General features: G+C 41.1%; 1 protein-coding gene across 1 annotated transcript in view; it reads left to right on the top strand.

The window, feature by feature from the left end:
- The window catches only part of smc3 (structural maintenance of chromosomes 3), a 39,093-nt gene extending 27,467 nt beyond the window's left edge, over positions 1 to 11,626 (top strand). Inside the window, exons 20-28 of the mRNA XM_079499343.1 lie at positions 2,411 to 2,450; positions 3,272 to 3,339; positions 3,498 to 3,606; positions 4,509 to 4,756; positions 5,891 to 6,103; positions 6,425 to 6,616; positions 7,312 to 7,489; positions 7,877 to 7,974; positions 10,542 to 11,626. Coding sequence (XP_079355469.1) covers positions 2,411 to 2,450; positions 3,272 to 3,339; positions 3,498 to 3,606; positions 4,509 to 4,756; positions 5,891 to 6,103; positions 6,425 to 6,616; positions 7,312 to 7,489; positions 7,877 to 7,974; positions 10,542 to 10,613 — 1,218 coding nt within the window. The 3' untranslated portion in view covers positions 10,614 to 11,626. The remainder of the gene's footprint in view (positions 1 to 2,410; positions 2,451 to 3,271; positions 3,340 to 3,497; positions 3,607 to 4,508; positions 4,757 to 5,890; positions 6,104 to 6,424; positions 6,617 to 7,311; positions 7,490 to 7,876; positions 7,975 to 10,541) is intronic.
- The last annotated feature ends 402 nt before the right edge of the window (positions 11,627 to 12,028 follow it).

Here is a 12,028-nt window from a genome sequence, read left to right as displayed (position 1 = left end):
ATGCTGAGCAGGATTGCCAGGTCGTCTACGTAGCCGTACTTCTTTGATGTTGTTGGGGGTAGGTCGTGGATGTAGATGTTAAATAACATCAGTGCCAGCACTGAGCCCTGCGGGACACCGTTCCTGAGCCTTCTCGCCCTACTGCTTTGGCCGTTGCTGGTGTGGAGCCGAAAGCTGCGGTTGCTCAGCATCTCCATAATGAAGCTCACCATGTGCTTGTCTGGGATGGTCTCCAGAAGCTTCATATGTAGCCCGCGCAGCCAGACAGTGTCGTAGGCAGCTGTGAGGTCCAAGAAGACGGCACCAGCCTTCTCTCCAGCCTGGAAGCTGTCTTCTATGTCATGACACAGAAGGGTCACATGGTCTGTTGTCGACATACCACTTCGAAAGTCAGCTTGTTCTTTGGGGTCGATCACTGGGGTGAGGCGTGCCAGGATGAGGCGTTCCAGCAGCTTGAAGGGTACGCACAGGAGGGAGATGGGCCGGTATCCCTTCGGGTCATCACTCTGCTTGTTTGGCTTCGGCAGGGCGATCACCTTGGCACGGCGCCAGATCTTCGGCAGCTTTAAGCATTGGAGGCATGCGGAGAGGAAGGAACGGAGCCAGTCAGTTGCCTTCTTGCCTTGGTGTTTCATGTACTCCGGGTGGATGTCATCTACCAGTCTTAAGACGTTTTATGGCCAGATCAATTTCTTGCGTAGTGAAGTTGATGGATAGGTTGGAATCGCACCCTGGGGCCCTGAGCAGCTTGTGGACTCTTGCTGATGTTGTTCGAGTGAAGTCCTTGTCTGCGTTGGGGAAGCAGCCATTGCTCAGCAGGAGCGATGCAATGGAGTTTGCAGTGATGGGGCACTGTGCAGTGATGGGGCACTGTGCGGGAGATGTTGACCTTCCAGTCAGCTTGTTGCAGCAGGGCTGGCATGCACAATTGCAGTTGTCATGTTTTTTTCAGTTTGTACCCTTTTAGTAATGTTTATGTGCTCTTTGATGGAAATTCGCATTCTTGCTAAATCCGATGTATTGTATATGCACGGCATAGAGCACCGAAGTCCTGACGTCACTGCCCTCTACTATCAGTAGAGGGCGCCAGTCCCATGGTTCGTGTATTTTTTTACAAGCATTATAATCTCCATAGGGGGATTTTACATCGCCTCATATAAGAACTGTGTTTGAAAAATAAACCGATCACCCCGGCCTTTTCACTCATATGGATATGAAGCATCGACTGAAGGTGGAAATGTACAAATATACCCAAAGAGTAACAAAATAAGCGTTAGAAACGAGCCAAACAACCCAGAGACTACATTTCCGGGTAGGCTGCTTCTGCCCGCAGCCCGTCGCACAACAGAAACTGAACGTTAATTACGTTTATTTTATTTTTTATTTTATTGATATATAATGTATCGTGGTTAGTACGAGTCGAGTCACCACCAGCTGAGCTTACGTCAACGAGGAATCTCAGGAACGCAATATGTTGACAGCTGGGCGTGACGTATATGCTCAGCGACATTGCATTCATATGTAGTTTCAAGGCTTTTGCGGTCACATTCATTCCATTTTCTCTAGAAACTGGCTGTATCAAATATGAATGGACATCATTAACGACGCACAGCCACTCCCCTGACAGAAACGCCGGGGTGGTCGGTTTATTTTTCAAACAGTTCTTATATGAAGCGACATAAAATCGCCCTATGGAAATGTCAATACAAATAAAAAAATACACGAACCTGTGTGTTGGTGCTCTCTACTGAAAGTGACGTCAGACTTCGGTGCTCTATTGTGTGTGTGGTGTTCGTTCCAAATAACGTTTAAATAAACGGTGCCCTACTCCCACCTACTCCATCTCTGCGCTTTTATGACAAATCTTCTCATTTGGAGTTTCTTGTTTTGGATTTAATGATATTCATTCGTTCTGACACCTGCTTGGCTGCAAGAGCCCACAGCGTACAGTAAAGGTTGTGTCAGCAGAGGGAGTGTAAGCTGTGTATCTGGTTTGTTATGGTAATAGAGAGAATGGGTTTGCCAGACATGGGTCAAAAGGACTTGGTCTTGCTATGTCTTTGCTATGTCTTTAATCTGCATTGACCAGTCAGTGGTAAGATAACTTGGTTAGTGCAAGTTAATACAAGTACAGTACTGCATTTTATTTACTCTCAACTGTATTGTGTGTGTGTGTGTGTGTGTGTGTGTGTGTGTGTGTGTGTGTGTGTGTGTGTGTGTGTGTGTGTGTGTGTGTGTGTGTGTGTGTGTGTGTGTGTGTGTGTGTGTGTGTGTGTGTGTGTGTGTGTGTGTGTGTGTGTGTGTGTGTGTGTGTGTGTGTGTCTCTCTCTCTCTCTCTCTCTCTCTCTCTCTCTCTCTCTCTCTCTCTCTCTCTCTCTCTCTCTCTCTCTCTCTCTCTCTCTCTCCACAGGACAACAGGCAGCTTTTAAATGAGAGGATTAAGATGGAAGGCATTAGAGACCAGCGGGTGGCGGATTTAGCCGCGGTTGCCGCGGGTGAACCGCAGTTTAGGGTGGATTAGGGTCAATTCAATATATTATAAATTAATATCGGATAAACCGCGGGTGAAATAATGCTGGAAATAATAAATGAATGGCAGCCATCTATCTATAGGCTTTATAACTTTTAAAACGGAAATAAATTAATGATATCTATCTATAGTCTTATAATATATTTTTTAAAAGGCACAAAATCTCAGCATGCGTGCGTTAGTAGTATTTTAATATTTTCCATCAGGCACAAATTAGACGCCTATATTGGCTAAGAAGGACCACAACAACGAGTGGGCTGCTAGCTGCTAGGCTAACAGGCAGCTGAGAGTATGAAAGAAACTTACAACTAACTGAAACAGAAGGGAAGAATATAAGTTTGGCGTGGGACTCGGTGCCATGGGCCCATGGGACTGCATGGGAGCGAGGGCTGGATATATGCCACATGAAAAGACGTTCGTTGCGATGTGCGAACGTGACTGACTGAACGGACGGCAGCCTTGTTGCCATGGAAATGGGAATATACAACCGTAACTTTGGTGAACTGTCGGCAGTGGTGAGTGACACAACTTATAAATAGCCGATCTACAAGCTCACAACGCGTCGCAGCGAGCCAGCGACGCGTTGTGAGCTTGTAGATTGGCTATCCCTGCAGCGGATTTCGGGTGGTTGCGGATATATAAATTGGATTAATTAATTAATGCGGTCGGATAACGGGCGGATCATTAATATGTACGGGCGGATTAGGGTGACAAAAAAGCTCATCCGCAGTTCTCTAGAAGGCATCATGACCAGGGTGGAAACGTACCTCAATGAGAACCTACGGAAACGCCTTGACCAAGTTGAAGCGGTACGCAATGACTTCAACGTAACATTGTTCACTTACTGACTGTCATTTCAGTCATATTTTTTTTTTTAAACTATTCTTGTCTATATACAATTGGTTGAAATGGTGTCACAACTATAATAGTAAAGATTTAGTTATATTTAGATGTTTCCTCTGTGCAGGAGTTAAATGAGCTGCGAGAGACAGAGGGAGGCACGGTGCTCACAGCCACCACCTCTGAGTTGGACGGCATCAACAAACGTGTCAAAGACACGTTGGCACGCTCAGAAGGTAGGCATACACACTTCCAATTTGTTTCTCAAAATCTGATCTTTAGGACTGACTGTCCCTCAGTCGTTATTTGCAAGTGATCAGATCGGATTTGTGTATTCAGACATCGTCGACCTGTCTGCATTGTTTGCTATGGTAACTATGTAACGACATTAGGCGTGAGTAATGCTGAGTTTATACGCAAGTGATGTTTTGTACGGTTTGATAGGCGATTTGAGTTGGGGATTCAAACGCAAATGCATATCAGACTGGAGGTTTGACTCGAGCACAATGCAGTTTTCAGAAAGGACCATTCCGTTTTGAAATAGAAACCATTTGAGTGGTTATTTATTCACACTCTTGACTTGTTCCAGATATATTCATAACTCCACAAGTAGCACTTTTAAATTCCATTGCTTTTGTCGCAATGCAGCACACAAATTATTTCTTTTTCGGATATTACTCTTTGATTTGACATTCTCCCTGTGAAAGTAGAAAAGTAGACTCATAAAAGGAGCTGATCTTATTCAGAAGCAACAATAATTATTTTATTTATTTGCCATGTCACAATAGGCAAACATTCAGCAAAAATAGATGAATATTCAGTTACAACAGCAAATCTACAGGCTCAAAATGCGACATGTGACGTGTTGTGAGCTTGTCGAAATTTGATTTTCAGCTAAAAGATTTGGTGTAGAGGGAAAAAAGGAATTGACAATGTATAAATCCCTGGCAGATCCGGTTAACTAAGCATAGGGTTTAGTGGTTAAACTCATCAAATTGTTGTAAATGTTTTTTAAATCAGAGATTATTCAGTTTTCCTTTCCTATAGTTTAAAGGTAATTTAAAAACAGTTTGGTGTTTGCAAAACTGTGAAAACTGTTTCCTGCCCTCATTCTCACAACTTCCAAATCCTTCTCCAGAACTGGATGTTCTGGTTGACAAAGCGGAAAGTGAGATCAAGGACCACCTGAAGAGCATGGATCGCTGGAAGAACGTTGAGAAGGAACAGAATGACGTCATCAACCACGACACGAAGGAGCTGGAGAAGATGACCAACCGACAGGGCATGCTGCTCAAGAAGAAGGAGGAGTGCATGAAGAAGATCCGAGAGCTTGGCTCGCTGCCACAGGAAGCTTTTGAAAAGTACCAGACCCTGACACTTAAACAGGTACCAATGATTCATCAATACAGGTTCTTGTTTTTATTAGCCTAATGAATCACCTTGGAATATCATTCAGTATAGCCGAACAACAGTTGTGATGTGAAACAGTGCGTTTTTTGAGTGGTGCAACCACTCCAAGGAACAGCAATGTCCGTGTCCGTGTGACACCTATGTGACTCGTGTTAACCTATGTTTGTGTGTGACTCATGTGTGACTCATGAGTACCAGTAGGGGCGCTGTCGTGCCAGAAACAGAGAGAGAGAAATAGTGCTGCACTGTTGCCTGCTAATGAGAGCGAGAGAGAGAGAGGGGGGGGGGGTCCCTAATTCTATGTATCCTATCTTCATGCCTTATGTCTTATCTCCACCTCCACACATGTATTATTCACTCTTCTGCACGCAGTCGTGCACACACAATAACTCCCCTATAAGTCACATCCCACCCACTCAGCAGTGACTCAGGCATTACTTGGAGCTCTATCTCTGAGCCCTCATCCAGCTGCCTCCTCTGGGAGCCTCTGGCTTGCTGTGTGTTGAGTGGAGTAACTGTGTGCGTGTGCCTCCTGCCCTCCTTGACGAGGCTGAAAATAACCTCACGCCGTCTCATAAACACTCCACATAGTTAATCTTTCTCCACAGGACACTGCTTAGGGTACCAGACCAGTGCCACTGATTGCACAAGTGGATGAGAGGCCAAAATATTGCTGACACTTGTTCACGTTTCTTTCTGTCAATTGAGCTTGAGTTAGGAGTCGCTGTTGACGTCAACTGTTTCGATCCAAATTAATTCTTGTTCGGCTACGTTCATGTCCTTTGGAGATATTATAATTATTTGACTGAACTGCTAGATTGCCTTTAAAGGATGACTTTTGTATCTGAATATAGAAGTCTCTTTTCTTTTCAAAATCTTTTTATTGAAAATATTTCAATGACAAATCTCAGGGGCAGGCAAATAATGAAAAGATCACAGCCACCTGACAAAAAAAGGTCTAAACATAATTGTGATAGATGGGAATCTATTAAGAGGCATTAAATCTCATTAAGGCATTAAATAGCCAACCAGCATTCAGGAGTTGTGCCATTTTCTTTCAAATTCATCAATTTGACTAATTCATGATTACTTTTGTGTTTTGCCATCCAGCTGTTCCGTAAGTTGGAGCAGTGTAATACGGAGCTGAAGAAGTACAGCCATGTGAACAAGAAGGCCCTAGACCAGTTTGTCAACTTCTCTGAGCAGAAGGAGAAACTGATCAAGCGTCAGGATGAGCTGGACCGCGGCCACAAGTCTATCATGGAGCTGATGAACGTCCTGGAGCTGCGCAAGTACGAGGCCATCCAGCTCACATTCAAACAGGTAAGCGGGGAGTGCCACGTAATCTCAACATCCCCCGCTTTGATTCTGACTATAGACCTTTGTAACATATCCTTCCTCACTTCTGCCCTCAAGTTTCTTGTCTCCCGACAATCCCGTCTAAACTGTCCTCATGGAATCTATGCAAGCTACTCAATGCATAGATTTAATTTTTAAATTTAAAATATTTGAGACAGCAGCATGATACGTGTCGGATTTGCTCTCTCTTGGTATTATATTCTAAGGTTGTTCTTTATCACAGATTTTTAGATGCACACTATATAGTTTTATTTTGAGTCTTATACGTTTTTTTCCTTCTCCCAGGTGTCTAAGAACTTCAGCGAGGTATTCCAGAAGCTGGTTCCTGGGGGCAAAGCTACATTAGTCATGAAGAAGGGGGACGCAGAGGGAAGCCAGTCCCAGGATGAGAGTGAAAGTGGTGCTGATGGCGAGAAGGGCTCAGGCTCCCAGAGCAGTGTTCCCTCTGTGGACCAGTTCACTGGAGTCGGCATCAGGGTAAGACTGTGCCCATATGTGTGTGTGCGCTTCTGCACACACACACACGTCTGAACTTAAAATTGCAGTAATGGCTATTTCTTTTGTTGTTGTTTGTTTTATTTGATCAATTGAAAAACCTTGTACAAACATTTTGAACAAACATTTATACTTCCAATTCATATTGAAAGTTATTTATAACAGCCTGTAGAGCTATATTTGGCATATTGTTTATTATTTATAACCACAAAGCCAAAATCCAGGTGTGAAAGGACAAGTAATACCCCTCCATCATTTTAGCCTGTTGCATAACCTTACAGAAATGGTAGGGTTTCATTATCTTTCCAAAGGAGAGACCAAAGCCTGATGCTTTATGTTTCCGTGACAAGTCAAGTGTTGTACAAACACAAAAGAATATACTTTCGACTGGACGAAAATTGTCTGTGATGTGGCGACCATTTTTCAGTTGAAAATGCATTAATTGTAACACTTTCTATAGGGATGCACCAAATGGGCAATTCTCTGGGCTGATACCGATGTCTAAAATAGTGGCTAAGCCAGTACCGATGTTGACTTTCAACCCCTCGAGTCGTGACCCAACTTTTAATGAGCATAAATTCAATCATATAGATTTATGAAACGGACAGGTTTTCTTGACTGCTAATATGCATCTGTTACTGACTCACATCTACCCTCTTCTTCTGTGTGGTGTTCAGGTGTCGTTCACAGGGAAGCAGGGTGAGATGAGGGAAATGCAGCAGCTGTCTGGTGGTCAGAAATCTTTGGTGGCCTTGGCTCTCATTTTTGCCATTCAGAAGTGTGACCCTGCCCCCTTCTACCTGTTTGATGAGATCGATCAGGCCCTCGACGCCCAGCACAGGAAGGCCGTCTCAGGTAAAGAACCAAACAGACATTTCATCATGGTGACTGGTCATTTCTTGGGCTGTTGAGTAGGGATGGAGCTCGTTAATTTTAATTGATAATGAGCACCTTATCGAGCCTGCTTATTGATCCTGGCTTTTAACGAGCCCACTATTGAGATTTTTCTATTATTTTGTGGAAAGATCTGCAACTACAAATTCTGAACAGAATCGTTAGGGCTCGAAATGTACCTTTTTACTTGGTATCATGGGTAGGCTTAAACCTTTTACCAATTTAAATATTAAGGAGCACAAGAATACATTTAGAAGCACCCGCCAAAATCTAAGGAGCATCAATATGTAATTTCTTTTTTTTAAATTAAATCGACCTGATTTTCTTTCAGTTTTCTGTTTATTTTAGATATGATTGTGGAACTGACAGGCCACGCCCAGTTTATCACCACCACCTTTAGGCCTGAGCTGTTGGAATCAGCCGATGGAGTCAAGTTCAGAAACAAGGTGAGCCTTTACCACTTTCAGCCTACTGTCCCTATTTGTCATGTCATTACAGTGGAAAATGTTCATACCATTTGTAAAAATGCAGTAACATGGGAGTGAGCGGTGGCTGTTTTTTTGCGATCACGTGATTTCCTTTAACCCATTTTGGGGCGGGAACCCCTTTTGGTGTTTTAAAGCATTATGTTATACTTTAGCTATTTTTTAAAAATCGTGAAAATGTGCCTCAAATCTTTGAATATATATTATTACAGAGTGAACATTTTAACTCAAATCTTTGCTTCTCTTCTGGGGAGGTCCCTGGAACAACATATTTTCAGATGGGGGGCGGAGGCATATTACATATAATTTTTCGGGTCCTTGACATGAAATATTGAGCACCACTGATACAGAAACATAAGGTTTTTCAGAAAACTGTCAGGCCTAAATGGGTTAAAGGTGGTGGTCTTCACCACTTTTCAACCTATCTTCATATAATAGGTCCTCACTAATAATCATGATAAAATGGCACCGTTTTTTTCTACTCAGTCTGTGTCTCATAGGAGGGCTGTGGGCAGTTCAGAAACCCGTCCACCAGTGACATCATCGATGAGGAATCCAAGCTAATAGAAACTGCAGGCTTTCTAGTCCTGAATTGTTGCAATGTGAAAATGGAAGCCATCGTTCTCACGATTTTTGTAAAAACATCTAAAACAATCTGTCTAACGATGATGTCACTGGTGGATGGGTTTCTGAAATGCCCACAGCCCTCCTATGAGACACAGACTGAGTAGAAAAAAGAATGTCATTTTATTATGATAATTAGTGAGGACCTATTATATGAAGATAGGTTGAAAAGTGGTGAAGTGTTTCACTGAGAGGCAAATGGTGACTCATAGGTTAGCGAAGAGCGCCATCTCGCGTAAATGAGTTATGAGACAGGCTTTGGTAGGGTTTTAAACACATGAATTACCCACTATTCTGGTTATGTCATAATAGCAGCTTGGCTTTTTTTCGGCTAACAGATTTGGTGTAGAGGAAAAAGGAGGGTACCAAAATACAGTCCCCTGCCTGGAACAATGGTTATTGAAGTATATACAGGGTTCTTCCTACATAAGTATGGAATTAGATTTTTGTCATTTCCAGTATGGAAATAAGAAAAAAAGGAGTATAGAAAAGATAATTGTTTCCAGACTATTAACTATAACACACATCCCCCACCAAAGTACCCTACCCCCTTAGGGTAGGGTACCAAAGTACCCTACCCCCTTAGACAGCACTTTTTAGACTTAGATAGCATTTGATACAGACTTATAGCATGTTATGTAGACAGCACAATAATTGCATTGTATGTAGTCATAGCACTTCATAGTATATATGTTCAGCATAGTATATTATATATGTATAGTTTATATGTACAGTGTCATTATATAGATATCTTCTAGCTACGTTCTTAGCTTACGCATGTTTCTTGATAAATGCTTTTTATATATGTGATGTATTCCCATGCTTTTTGTTCTTGCTTAATGTAAGTCGCTCTGGATTAAGAGCGTCTGCTAAATGCCTAAATTGTAAATTGTAAAGTAGTTTAAAGAAAATGTGGCAATAGCGTTGAAGTGCATACTGTATATAGCGTCACAAATAATAATGTGACAAATGCTTGTCTGAATATTTATTAGTTACGCAGTGTAGTTATTAGAAAATGTTTTCTTCATAAGGAAACCATAATTGTATGCCTGCATATATGTCCATGAACACAGTGAATAAATGAGGCTTCACAGATGGTGCGAACATTCAATTATTTTGTATTGACTAATTTCCGGTTCTTATATAAATAATTGATTCTTATAAGAAATAAGAATCAATAACAATAATTTGTTTTGATTCTTTAGTCTCCTCCAGCCTTCTTCCCCTCCCTTATTCTTTTCCAAAACAATTATTACAAATAAATGAAGAGAGTAAAAACACGGCCCCTCGCGAATTAGGAGGGCAGTATCATTCACCAGAAAAAAAGACGGGTGTTTTCGATGAATCTATCATGGTTAAAATGGAGTTAGAAGTTTCAATGGGTTTGTATAGGAAGGGGGCGTGGCAGCTAAAATAAATATCTAGATACTTAATTGAGCAACTTAAAAAACTTTCTGGGGTGTTCACATAAGCCTTAGTAGACGATAGATTGACCAAAAGTTTTTTTTGAAAGTGAAATATCCCCTTTAACTAATTTTCAACATTTTGGGAAGAGGAAAAATAATATACCGGTATATAGGTTTAATAGCCGATCTACAATGTCACAATGTGTCGCATTGTGACCTTGTTGTGAGCTTGTAAGATTGGCTATTTTGGAAATTATTTGGACCTATATTAAACAGAATGGAAGATAAATTTAACATTTTAAAAGCATTTAGTAACATTTATTAATATATAAATCTAGCTATTTCCTATTTGTACTCTGATGTCAAATATGGAGTGACAAATCTACAAAGAATTCTGGACATTTTTTTCTGGAAAAGTATGGAATTTTAAAATGGAAAATGTGTAGGAACCCTGTATATAGGGTTTAAGTAGTTAATGGAGTGCGTTTTTGTTTTCAGGTGAGTCATATCGATGTGATCTCAGCTGAGCAGGCCAAAGATTTTGTGGAGGACGACACCACCCATGGTTAAGAGGATGGTTTATTGTCTACAGCACACTGCGGACCTCTGACCTTTTCCATCCTCACCACAAAGACGCTAAATCATTCATCATTGAGACAGAAATGTAAAAACAGAATCTAAAAAAGGCGTTTAGTGTTGTTCCTACTTCCTTCCTTGTTGTTCTATAGAATTGAAAATTCTAGAACTGATGTAAATGTTCATACACTGAAACCATTCCCTCATCTGTAGAGGTCCTGTTGAGGGATATCAAAATCTGTTATGTTTTATACACTTGGATTTTCTAACAGTCAATTGCAAAAAGGTTTGGAGCTGAGCTTTTTATAAGCTCTCGTTTGGCACGAAAGGTTCCGGAGAAGCGCTTAAATCTGTAATGTAAAGAGTTTTAGGCTTTTTAATGTGGTCTTGTTTTTTGTTTTGTTTTTTCCTGTTGTAATGTGCTGTAATGGTGCTGTCCGCTACATCCCATTATAGGGTTATAAATCGGGGATATAATGACTCAAAGACACAAACATAACGCTGGGTGGGAGGGTTTATAATAATGAGTGGGGATGTCATTTTTTGCCACTCGAGTGATTGTTGCTCACTTGGTGCTGGCAGTGATTAATCCACTTAGAACTTACTGTATGTCTGATATGACTGACCATATGGGGTGCGTTCGGATATGCGCACCGGGAGCGCACTCGCCTATTAGTTTGTATTGTCAGTGCGCTCAGTGTGTCTATATCCGAACGTACACAAATCGTTGAAATCGTTTTTATACTTTTAATTCAGTGTGACTGTTCTTTACTGTTTAAGGTCAGTTGAGTTTAACTCGTTTTAGTTCCGTGATGCTTTTTGTATGTTCTTTTTTGCTTGTTATGCAAATAGAAAACAATGAACATAACAATGTGTAATTGTTTGTAACTTAAGGCGGTGTAATTGATTCCTACTTTATTAGACCAGTAGGGGGTGCCATATCATTAATACACCAATTCCTCAAAGGCTTGGTGTCAGTTTAAAATAAATTATGGTTCCACCAAATAGCGTCATATTTTGTTGTATATTTAATTTAAATACAGGGCTACAGCTCTATAATGTACATAATAGAATATATTATAATTGGCATTCTCATAAACAATATGTACATTTTGGAAATCAGTGTTTGAATGGCTAAATATGCCCCGCCCCAACATTCAGACACCCAGTAAATAACATTTTGTGATGTGTGATTCTCTATCCCTAAACTCACCCAAGCTTCATAAACAAATTCAATACTTTTATCAATATGCATTTAATAATTCACAGTTAACAGTAGAGGGGTGTTTATTAAATTGCAGATGGTTTTGGATGCAAGACATTTACAACTTCACTCGTGACGTCACGATTCTTCATACCCAGGCACAGGCAGCTACTTTTTCAGTAGTTATGTTTCTCATTTTAATTTA

This window comes from Electrona antarctica, assembly GCF_951216825.1.
Source record: "Electrona antarctica genome assembly, chromosome: 4".
Lineage (NCBI taxonomy): Eukaryota > Metazoa > Chordata > Actinopteri > Myctophiformes > Myctophidae > Electrona > Electrona antarctica.
Note: the sequence above shows the minus strand (reverse complement) of the source record. Positions and strands in the feature narration are given on the sequence as shown.